This window comes from Taudactylus pleione, unplaced genomic scaffold (genome assembly GCF_031769625.1).
Source record: "Taudactylus pleione unplaced genomic scaffold, aTauple2 ptg000184l, whole genome shotgun sequence".
In the NCBI taxonomy this organism is placed as follows: domain Eukaryota; kingdom Metazoa; phylum Chordata; class Amphibia; order Anura; family Myobatrachidae; genus Taudactylus; species Taudactylus pleione.
This window is the reverse complement of record NW_028284586.1, coordinates 8,692,091-8,704,270: the sequence shown is the minus strand read 5'-3', so window position 1 is coordinate 8,704,270 and position 12,180 is coordinate 8,692,091. Positions and strand designations below refer to the sequence as shown.

The 12,180-nt window shown below is 47.6% G+C and overlaps 1 protein-coding gene across 1 annotated transcript in view; it reads right to left on the bottom strand.

The window, feature by feature from the left end:
- The window catches only part of SMG1 (SMG1 nonsense mediated mRNA decay associated PI3K related kinase), a 243,586-nt gene that overhangs the window by 197,858 nt on the left and 33,548 nt on the right, over positions 1–12,180 (bottom strand). The window contains exons 10-11 of the mRNA XM_088476176.1: positions 11,552–11,725; positions 10,413–10,637 (exon numbers count right to left, since the gene is read on the bottom strand). Of these exons, the coding sequence (XP_088332302.1) occupies positions 10,413–10,637; positions 11,552–11,725 (399 nt within the window). The remainder of the gene's footprint in view (positions 1–10,412; positions 10,638–11,551; positions 11,726–12,180) is intronic.

Below are 12,180 nucleotides of genomic sequence, written 5' to 3'. Positions count from 1 at the left end.
CACACAAACTGCCCTTCCAAATGCTGAAAAACATCGCCAGCCGGGACTCACTGGCAGTTGGTGTGGCTCCCCTATTTAAGTTTTGGCCCGCGCTGCAGCCCCACCTCTGGAGCCGCCACTGGGGTAACGCAGTCCCCCCATGCGGCGTAAAAAAATCTAAATAAAAAAACTTTGCAATCGCCCTTGCTAGCAACTTTTTAGCTACAAGGAGTCTGCTTGTGTGCATCAAAACAAAGGGGCTATTTATCTACCCTGAAGGGGCTGATCTATCGACATAAATCCAAATAGACCAAACCTGGACAAGAATGTAGAGTTACCATTTTGCAAAGTGAAATTCAGCTGGTTAAGACAGAATTTAGAGAAGGCAAAAAAAAAAATCCTTCAGCAGGATCAAAAGCCTGGTATGCAAAGACAGACCAGATATAGGGGGAAATTCAATTCAGTGCGATTGAGAATAGCTGCGGGAGGGAGCTTCCGCAGCTATTCAATTCAAAGAGCTGTTTGGGCGAGCAAAGGATTTCTTCTCGCACCCCCCAGGGGATGCGAGAGAAATCCGACAAAAGTGCCGGGCACGCAGCTGTTTGCTGGCTTAGCGCAGCACTAATAGCTTTGCGCCCCTGCACTTTAGTTGGAGAAAGCCGGTTACCGCGCCTTAACACCCAGGTTAAGTCGAGAGAACCGGCATTCTCAGACTTACCTGCTTCCCAACCAGGCAAACAGCGCATTGAATTGAATAGCTGCGGGAGCTCCCTCCCACGGCTATTCATCATCGCGATGAATTGAATTCCCCCCCATAGGAGTCTTACAAAATAAGGTATCCAATTCATACACACTTTATTCCAGCTGCCATCAGGAAGAGAGACTTTCAAAGTATGGAATCTGAAGTTCATAGATTCAAGTGGAAGTTCTTGTAGCTTCCAAAGGACCAAGCCGAGAACTCAAGGAAGAACCGGAGGAACATGGGGTGCTTGAGAGTGAAAGAGGATTTTTGGGTACTTACCGTTGAATCCTTTTCTCGGAGTCTGGCTGGAGGACACTGGACCATGGGGTTGTGGGTGGGAAGGTGTTGATTTGGTACTAACACTATAAAAATCTATAACTCCTCCCCTCTGCAACTCCTGACTTCAGTACAACTTCAAAAGTGCCTGGTAAGGAGAAGAAATACTCACTGACACACCGAAAAATAAAAATGAAATTGACGGTCAAATACGACCCAAATCATAACTCATACTCAATACAGCTGAGCGTGAGGGAGGGAACGCAGCGTTCCCCCGCCTGACTCAGAGAAAAGGATTCGATGGTAAGTACCCAAAAATCCTCTTTTCTCTTTAGTCTAGGCTGGGGGATACTGGACCATGGAGATGTTCAAAAGCCGCTCCCAGGGGAGGGAACGCTCAGGCTACCTGAACGGAGAACTGTATGACCCCAGAGGGTGCCGCCAGTGGCAAGAAACCTGAACGCTGAAAAATGAGCAAAAATGCGAACAGGAGACCAGAGAACTGTACAACGGACTGTGCTGCTGGTCTTTGGTCGCACTGCCCCTCAGAAAACAGACGCCCTGGCAAAGGGTTCTGACACCCGGTCTGGTGGCAGTCGCCCCGCTCCAGAAGAGGCATGAGTGATGCCCGAGTGGATCCAATACGCACGGGTCTGCTGAGTAGCCAGTCAACCCTCTAAAGCGCTACAAAAGAAACCACAGAGAACAGTGTGGCGTACAGCCCAGCTAGCAAAGCCATCTCACCCTAGTCCCAGGAAGTTGCCGAAGGACAAAACATCAGAATGAAAGACAACCTCCTGTTGGAAGAAAGGCCGAAACAAGAGTTGGCTTGTGTAAAAAAATGGGATTTTGGTACCTACCGGTAAATCCTTTTCTCTGATTCCACAGGGGACACTGGAGGTGCTTACGCTGGGGGTATAGAGGCGTGGATAGCTGGAGCTGGCACTTTAAAATTTAGAAGTGTGGAGCTCCTCCTCCTCTATGCCCCACCAGCCCTCAGTTTAGAAAATGAAGACCGAGAGGAGGTGGAGAACAAGCGGAGTGAAAGGGAGAGAAGAACACACAATAACTGAATCATACAACATACAGAACAAAACCGAACAGGCAGGCACAGAGGTGGGCGTCCAGTGTCCCCTGTGGAATCAGAGAAAAGGATTTACCGGTAGGTACCAAAATCCCATTTTCTCTTTCATCCACTAGGGGACACTGGAGGTGCTTACGCTGGGGACGTCCCAAAGTTATCCCCATGGGCGGGATAACCCTACGAGCCGAAGCAAGAGCCAGGAGGATGACCGTCTTCCAAAATAGGTACTTAAGATCAACCTCCTCCAAAGGTTCAAACATGGCCGAGGTTCAAACATGGCCGACTGAAGGAACAGAAGAACTAGATTAAGATCCCAAGGATCAATTGGATGTACAAAAGGAGGTTGCACGCGCAAGACCCCTTGAAGAAACGCCTGCACCTCAGGAATGAGGGCCAATTTCCTTTGAAAGAAAATGGAAAGGGCAGAAACCTGCACCTTTAAGGTTCCCAGATGAAGGCCAGAATCCAGACCCGTCTGAAGGAAAAGCAGAAACCGGGATAAGCGAAAGGTCCTAGATGGAAGATCCCGACTGGAACACCATGAGATATAAGCGCGCCAGATGCGGCGATAATGCGCAGCCGAAACTGGCTTCCTGGCGTGTAGCATGGTGGGAATAACCGCGTCTGGGATACCCCTACGTCTTAGGATATCGGTTTCAAGAGCCACCCTGTTAAACGTAGCTGCGCTATGTTGGGGTGTATGAAAGGGCCCTGCTGTAGAAGATCCGGGTGCAGAGGAAGGGGCCACGGATCGTCTGATAATAGGGACCGAAGGTCCGAGAACCAACTTCTCCGAGGCCAGTTCGGGGCCACGAGAATTACCGAGGCTGACTCCTGTTTTATTCTTTTTAGAAGACGAGGAAGAAGTGGAATCGGAGGGAAAAGGTAAACGAAGTCGTAGGTCCACGGACCTGTCAGAGCGTCTACTGCTTCCGCCTGCGGATCTCGAGTTCTTGACACGTATACTGGAAGCTGACGATTCAATCGTGATGCCATGAGATCCACCTGAGGACATCCCCATCGACTTATCAGCGCGTTGAACACGTCTGGATGAAGCTTCCATTCCCCGAGATGGACATCCTGTCGACTTAGGTAATCTGCTTCCCAGTTGTCCACACCCAGAATGAATACCGCTGACAGGATTATCGACTGATTCTCGGCCCACCGGAGGATCCGAGTTACCTCTCGCATAGCCATGCGACTCAGAGTCCCTCCTTGGCGGTTGATGTAAGCGACAGCCGTCGCGTTGTCGGACTGAACTCTTACCGGACGAGCCTTTAGCAACTCTGTTGTCTCTAATAGAGCATTGTAAATCGCTCTGAGTTCCAACACATTTATGGGCCACTTCTGTTCTAGAGGGGGGCCATCGACCCTGAAAGTGATAATCGAGGACTACTGCGCCCCATCCTCGAAGGCTGGCATCCGTGGTTATGATGATCCAGTCCCATATGCCGAACCTTTTTCCCGCTAACAGATTGATGGATTGTGTCCACCAAAGAAGGTCTACTCTGGTAACCATGCTCAGACGGATCTGTCGATGTAGGAACAGATGAGACCCTGACCCCTGTGCTAACAGATCCAGCTGAAAAACCCTGGAGTGGAACCGGCCGAACTGTAGTGCCTCGAAAGCAGCTACCATTTTCTCCAAGAGACGCAGACAAAGAAGCATTGACACAGTCTTTGTTTTGAGGACCAGCTGAACTAACAGTCGGATATCCTTGGCCTCGTCTGTTGGAAGAAAAATCCTGAGATTTTGTATCAAATATCATGCCCAGAAATAAAAGTTTCTGGGACGGACTGAGATTCGACTTCTTGAAGTTGATTATCCAACCATGTTGGATTAGAATGTGATAGGTCAGTAAGGCATGATCTGATAGAAGAGGCACCGATGGAGCCTTGAGTAACAGATCGTCCAAATAAGGTATTATGTTCACTCCTAATGACCGAAGGAGAGCGATCATGACTGACATGAGTTTGGTGAAGATGCGGGGAACCGAGGATAACCCGAACGTCAATGCCCGAAATTGATAATGATCCTTCAAAATGGCGAAACGTAGAAAGGCCTGGTGTGGTTCCCAAATGGGAACATGGAGATATGCGTCCTTGATATCCAGGGATAATAGGAACTCCCCTGGTTCCAAGCTCGCTATTACTGACTTTAGAGACTCCATCTTGAAACGATACATCTTCAGATACCGGTTCAAGGACTTTAGGTTTAAGATGGGCCTGACCGAGCCATCCGGCTTTGGTACTACAAACAGGTTTGAGTAAAACCCCATACCTCGTTGAAGTTCCGGAACTGGAACTATCACAGAAGATACTACTAGAGACTGGATAGCCTTCTCTAGAACCTTGGCTCTTTCTGCCTGTATTGGCAGACTTGTAGTGAAGAAGCGAGGTGGGGGGGGGGGGGGTCTCGAAATCTATTCGGTACCCCAGGGTAATTAGCCTTCGGATCCATGGTTCTATGGAAATCTGGTTCCATACTCGTTCAAATCTTTGCAGGCGGCCTCCCACTGCAGATGGTCCCAGGTGGGACGGAAGACCGTCATGCCACTTGTTTCTCAGCTGGTTTAGGCTCTGGTCTACGAGCAACCGTGTGTGGAGGACCTCTACCTCTGCCACCTCTGGTCCTACCATGAAAAGAATGTGTCGCCCGAAAGGAATTAAACAAAGGTCCCGTGTAATTTCTTCTGGGAGCCGGTGCAGCTGACGGGAGGAAAGAAGATTTACCCCCTGTGGCTTGGGATATCAATTTGTCTAATTCCGGCCCGAACAGCATGTCGCCAGTGAATGGTAGACTTTCCACCGCACGCTTGGATTCTGCATCAGCTTGCCAAGCGCGTAGCCAGAGGGCTCTGCGGGCCGAAATCGCCGAAGCAGATATGCGAGCACTAATCTGACTGATATCCTTTGAAGCTTCTCCCATGTAAACTGCAGATTCACGGATGTGGTCTGCTAGTAGACGTAACTCTGCTCTGAAATTACCTGAGTCCAATCCTGTAATCAATTGATCGGCCCAGGAAACCACCACCTTGTTAACCCAAGCGGTAACAAGTGTGGGCCTGAGTTGAGCACCCGCTGCTGTATAAACAGATCTTAACGTTGTCTCCAACTTACGATCCGATGGATCTTTTATACTGTAGCTCCCGGTATTGGGAGTGCTGTTTTCTTTGAGAGACGGGAGACAGACGCATCTACTGGAGGAGGGTTTTCCCACTTCTCCATCATGGATGAAGGAAAAGAGTAACTAGATGAAAACCGGCGCGGAATCTGGAACCTCTTATCCGGCTGTTTCCAAGCTACCGAGAGCTGTTGCTGAAGTTGCTGCGAGAACGGAAAAACTGCAGAGCTCTTCGGTTGTTTGTTAAATAATTCAAACTCCTGTGATGGAGGAATTATATCCTCAGGTAAATTGAGAGTCTCTCTCACCGCCAAAATTAAAGATTCCACCCCAGGAGAGGTGGACTCTAACTCCTGAGGGTTGTCGTCCTGTAACGCAACCTCCAATTCCCCTTCTTCGGTATCCATAGTAAGGAATTCTTCCTCCGATTCCTCTGACTGGAGAACAGTCGTCAGAGTATGCTTCGGTCTCTGATAGGAAGTGGAGGGTGCGGATGCCGCTGTGCCCATAACCTGTACCAAGGTGTCTAGAGACTTAATTAGTCCCGCCACCCAGGGAGGTTGAGACTTGCGTGCCTCAGCTAACTCTGACGTTAAGTCTGACATAACTCCTACCATGTCAGCGGCCCACGGCGGAGCAACTGAGTCAGGAATAGCCATTGGTGGATCAAAATCAATTGTTATACAAGCATCACATAACGTGGACCCAGTGGCATGTGGCTTAGATAGTTTGTTGTTACACTTAGAACAGACAAACATCTTTTGAGCCGCTTTTGCTTTGTTTGACATGGATAAACAACAGTCACCCAGACACACAGCAGTGATGAGAAATAAAACAGAAGGCTGGTTGGGACACAGAAGAGGTACCCCTCCCACAGATTAGATTCCCTGCACTGACACCCCAGTGTTACTCACAGCCTCTTGCCAGGGATGTAGACAGGAGAATCAGCCTTCAGCATGTGCCTGCACACTACCTGTGGTGGAGAGATGCAGGCAAACAACAGGTTAAAACGCGGCTCCAAGCAGCTCTAACAGCCACTGCCGCGTTAATTAGACCAGGGACCCCGCACTATTAGGCTCCGCCCCCTTTCGTCTCAAGTCCGAGGGACTGGAAAATGGCTACCACGCTGCAGTCATAACCTCCCCCCTGCGCTAGCCCCACTGAGAAGGAGCCGCTAGTCGCGCACATCAGCGGGGAAAGGGGAGAAGCATAAATAATTTAGCAGCGCTTATCGCGCTCTCTGAAGTCAGCGCTGCCAGCGGGGCAGGAGTCGGGGAAAGTGCATGTGATCATACTCACTGCGCTCCCCTCTGGACGGCTCCTCTGTATTAACAGCACTCTCCTCACAGCTTCTTCCTGGAGGCAGTCTGTGCTGTGTGTGCTGGCGTTAAGGAGCTGTCAGTAGCTTTTAGTTTAAGCACTGCACACTCCTTCCATATTAACCCAGGAGGTTAACAGGTCGCCAGGTACCCGGACCCCACCTTTAGAGAGGTGGCGAAGGGTACCTCAAAAACAATGTAAAAGATGTTATAAATAATAAAACAAAAATAAATAAATATGTTAAATAAAAGAAATAAAATAAGTGACTTGCTGGAGCACAGCAGGTTGTGACCAGCTCCGTAGGCACATTTTCTAAACTGAGGGTTGGTGAGGCATAGAGGGGGAGGAGCTCCACACTTCTAAATTTTAAAGTGCCAGCTCCAGCTATCCACGCCTCTATACCCCCAGCGTAAGCACCTCCAGTGTCCCCTAGTGGATGAAAGAGAAAAACCTGTACAGAGCACCGCACCATCCTCCTGGAAGTGGAGAAAAAAGGGTGACTTGGGAATGCCAACACGAAACCATGCCAACTGAAGGCAATAGCCATAAGGAAGACCAGCTCAGAAGCAACTAACCGAAGATCAGCTGAACGCTCCAACACCCATGCCGCCTGTGTGAGAGCCGACAGGACCAAAGCCAGAGTCCACGGCCCCACCTGCGGATGAAACAGTGTCGGAATACGCAGCATACCTAGTAACAAGGAATTGGACCTTCGGAAGAAAAGCCAAACGTCGCTCAAAACAAAGTGACCAGGCCAAGCCAGTATAATCACAAAAAGTAGTAGTCAACTGGCCTCCAAACCCCCCGCAAAGGAAGGCCAAGGAATGTGAGAAGTGTAAACTTGTAATTCACCCCTACCAAAAACAGTTTCCCAATTCAGAGGAAACAAGAGATATAAAGCTTTCAAACCCCTGGTCACCAAAGGGCAGATCGGGAAAACCAACGGAGGAAGGTCCCTGTGTAGAAACAATGAACCCTGTAGCAGCAGGACTGGTGAAGTGGAAGACCCAATCCAGGACATACTGACTGCCTGAGAATGGCCCCACATCATGACAGTGGAGCCAGCCTGGAGCCTGAAGGACTACCCATATATGGGAAGGCTTTACGCACCAGGAGAACCGTAGGTAACAGTGGGGACGGCAGAACCGACTCGCTAGCCGAAACCTGCACAGAACAGTCAAGGCATTCTCTGCAGAACCAGCATACCCTGTTCACAGAAAATTCTGTGAAGTCTTGAAGATGTGCCGAGAGGCCCTAAGATCTTCTCGCTGAAGACCTAACCAAACGAAAGCCAGAAGACCCCTGCATAGAGAGATCACTGCCATGAGAGGAACTCCGCTGTCCACTATCACATTACAGGCATTCTTACCGATGAGTGTGTCAGCGCTCTAGGGTCCCCCCGGATGACTTACATATCCCACTGTGCAGTTGTTTGACCACCTGCAAACCTGCCGGCCCCCAAGAGAGGCAGAAAAATGGCTCAGTGCTCAAGCCGTTGTGGACGGCTACCCAACGGCCCTAGAGTCATAAAGACAACGTCACGGCCCCGTAGTCCAGGAGACTTATGTCCGTGGGTACCACAAACCCATTCAGGAGGGACCCAGGAACGGACCTAGAGTTGAATACCGGAAAACAGTCCCTGAAAGAGATTGAGGAGTGTGTCGGACCGTACCAGCAACCTAGACTAGAGGGATGCCGAGCAACCCTTACAAGGCTGGAGACGAACCCAATGGAAGTCCCGCGAGTGACCCATGTCCAATGAATGGTCGCTAAGTGGAGAGTCATGTCCAAAAAGCAAATGCTCCGCAACAGCGATGGACAAGGCACCCACAGAACAGATGAGACCAAGGTCAGTAAGGGTCGTGCACTGGCCACCCCAAGCGACAAAACCCTGCTGGAGAGAAATGTTGAAGACCACTTTCAGAGCTGAAGACGCCAACAAAAAAACAGGGGAGGCCCTGCAATGTCGTGAAACCAGCGACCTAGGAAGGTTCGTAACTGTGATGCCCGAGTATCCATCACAAACTGAAATCCAAAAAGAGCCTAGTTGTGATACCTTCAATGCAATATGCGTGGTATCACCGCCCGTAGTCTGATGCAGACCCCAAGGAGCCTGGGCTCCACTGAACGGTAGGGCCAAGCCTGGGCAGATTCGATCAATGACTGAGGAAGAAAGACGACCTGTCCAAAACGGTGAGGGTATGCGTTCCATACACAGAGCGGGTACGAGTTGGCCTCCATGCTGTGGGCTCTGAATGGAACTACCCACTCCGTGGAGCTCGAGGCACGACGATCCAAGGTCGGCCGGAAAAAAACGTCCAGCAATCGAACCAGAAAACTAGTTTCTGTGCCTGCGGCAGGACTGGAACAAAAACACAGGTCGCGGGGATAGGAACGATGGCTCGGTCAATGCCCCCATCCTGCACCTGGGGAAGAGCGACGTTGAGAAATCAAAAGCATTGACCTGGCAGTGGCCCAGAGGTTCATGGTGGCACCCTAGCCATGCCGCCTAGCATCCAGATGCCTCAAGACTGCACTCAATGGTTGCTGAACTCACCATTTGAGTGATGCATACCCCTCAAGTCTAAGGATCTTGGTCTTCAGGCTAAAATGCTGTTCATCAGGTATCTGGTTCCAAATAACCATTGTGTGTTTTAGCATGACATCTGGAACATTTGTAGTACAGTACAGACTTTCCCTCTGAAGTCCTAAATCTAGAAAGAATCACTTTTACTGAGAGATTAGGAAAGAAACCACTTTGAAAAAAAAAAAAGATATAGGACACAATCAAGTAAAATGAGGGTGGACTAAAAGATTTGCAGATATATATTGACAATAGCTTACAAAATAAATATCTTTTTAAAAGGTACTTCAGCAATGAAAAGCAGTGAGAAAAGACAGTTCAAACTATTCTAGATAGAGAAAGTACTCTGACAGAGACCAATGTTCAGCTGAACAAAGAAAGGAAAAGCAAGAACAGGTACTGTAATGCAAAAACAACAGAGCCTGTACACCACCAATCCCTGCAACTGCTTTGCTGAGGAAGGGTTTTATAATTCAATAGGGAGATTGGCGCTGCCATTAGTATTCCTACCACAGCACCCAGAGGGGATGACTAAGAGGTGGACGCAAAGCAGTAGTGGCTGTGACTTGTTGCAGCTAATGGAATGTCTATTGAGACGTCCACCAGCTGCTGCGCTAATCCGCCGAGGTGCGCACAAAGGCACACCATCGAGTGTACACTGGCCACACCATTGGACTTCTGAGCAACCCTATGGTTGCTCAGAATGTCAATTTGGCCGCAATTTCAGACGCAGTCCCAGACATGTCCACCGGCTCCAACCACCCTCCGTCACCACCCTGGAATGCCTATCAGAACTGCATGCACTTAAGTAAAACATAGGGCACCTAATGCAAACATCACCTTCTACATCTAATGGTACAGCAGTGGCTCCCAGTGCCCATTCCAGCCACAGTGCCCTCTACATCTCATGGTACAGCAGTGATCCCCAGATAGGATGGTACTGAGAAACAGAATTATGCCATAAAAGGAAAACATTCAATATTTTTATGTACTTTTCTTTGAACAAAATATTAGAAGTAAATGCCTAAAAGCAGATCCAATAACCAAAAAAAAAAAAAGAAAAAGGGATGTGACATTTGTTAAGCTGCAGTATGAATGATGCATAAACCTAGTGTAAATGTCTGCATAGTGGAGATTTGAAAAAACAAACCCTCTTATCTCCTCAGGTTTGCGATTTGGTCACTAACTATACAAAGCATACATTCAACTTATTTTCACCCAGACAACTGTCAGACTAGAACCCTGCACTTATTTCCCATGAAATGCTTCTGCATAAATTCTTTTTTTCCTGTAAATAATTTACCAGCGTGAGTAGATGCAGGACAGAGATGATGTAATCTGTGCCGGATGTCTGGCAGTTCCCCAGTTGGTCTAATCCATATGTGATTACCATCTCGCAGTGTATTGCCATGCTGGGATCCATGCTGCCGAGCAGGACACCAACACATTCATTGGCAGCGGTCAGCACGGCCTCTGAAGAAAACACCTGGTTGGCTGCGGTAACACATCGCATAACTCTATATAAAATCTAAAAATTTAAAGAGAGTGACATTGCTTAATTTATCAGAAACATTGTATTTTGATAAAACATGAAAATACAGCCATGAACCCAAATAAAAGCAGTGACAATGTCCCCCTAAACTCAAATAGTCAAATAAATCTAATATAATAAGAAAAAATAATTTCTGCTAGTCTTCAACTGAATCTATTGCAGTGTGTTTCCTATTCTCAGGGAGACTGTACCATGAAGGCCAATAGTACCCCCACACTATTGGCCCTGATTGGCCCTCAGCTACTGTAAACACAGATTCCACAACTGCACACAAAAAAAACAGATCACTGTCAATAACTAAAGATACTCAGGCAGACTAATGGATATATCAGTAATCCAGGTCAGATGCTCATCAGACTTGGCAGGCATATTAAACACACACACGCAGCAATTCTAAATTAAATTCCAAAAGTACTTGTCTTTAATGTCCCGTAGGTGAGAAAAGTGAGGTTACTTTTCTTTTTCTACAAAGGAATGAATTTGTAAATATTTGCCATGCTAATAAACAGAAAGGATAAATAAAAATGAAGGAGAGGCTATGGAGCCCCCTAAAAACCATGCCCACTCCTTGGGCACCAAACTAAAAACTGGCCAGCTAGGCAGGGGGTGAGGTATAGGGGAGAGGGAGCCTGGGCTGCTGGGAAGAAAGTTTTAACTGTTTGGTGACCTGCACCAGCTCACAACTTATACCCCATGGTTAAGCCTGTGCCCACATGGATGAGAAGAGAAAATATTTTTTGTTAAAAAACTTAACACAAGGAGCTATGTGAGAACTTGTACAGTGGAATGCATTTTGATGCATCCAAAAATATTTCCCTAATTCTAATTCTATAGGAAGAAAAAAAAGCATTACTTTAGATTAACAAAAGTACCAAAATTAAAAATATTACATCTGTAACATAAGCTTCAGTGATGGGAGGCCCTCTGATTGGACTGAATCTCTCCCCAATACTTCGTACAACAGTACTGAATACTCTGAGAAGAGCGGCAAGCTTAGGTAAGGAGACTGATGGAGGAGGAATGTCTTCATCAACAGATTCACCAGAGGCAATGTTTCCAAGGTCCTGATGGAGAAATATGAAAAGATAAAGTCAAGCTCGAGTTAAATAAAGGGATGATAGTCCAGGGATTATTAAACAAACTCAAATATTTATCATAAAAGAGAAAACAAATGAAAAATTCCCTTCGAGATTAATTTCTGAGCATTAAATCCAAAATCGTAGTGGAACACAGATGGCTTTCGGTTTTTCCTAGGAGGCAGGGCATGGAGAAATGGCCCAGCCAGAAAACAACGAACCAGGAAGTGAATTGCACCAACCAGGAGGAACACTGAACACCACCATCAACAGAGTAGTGGTAAGTGCTATTCTACAATGGAGTTTGTGGGGACTACTTTGCCATGGAATACGTATTAATCTTAAATATTAATATTAAATCTACACTAAATTACATTTTATCCATAAGTCTCCATAAAAAGTGCTTTCTGCTGGGCCTAAAAGGACTTGCAATTAGCTGATTT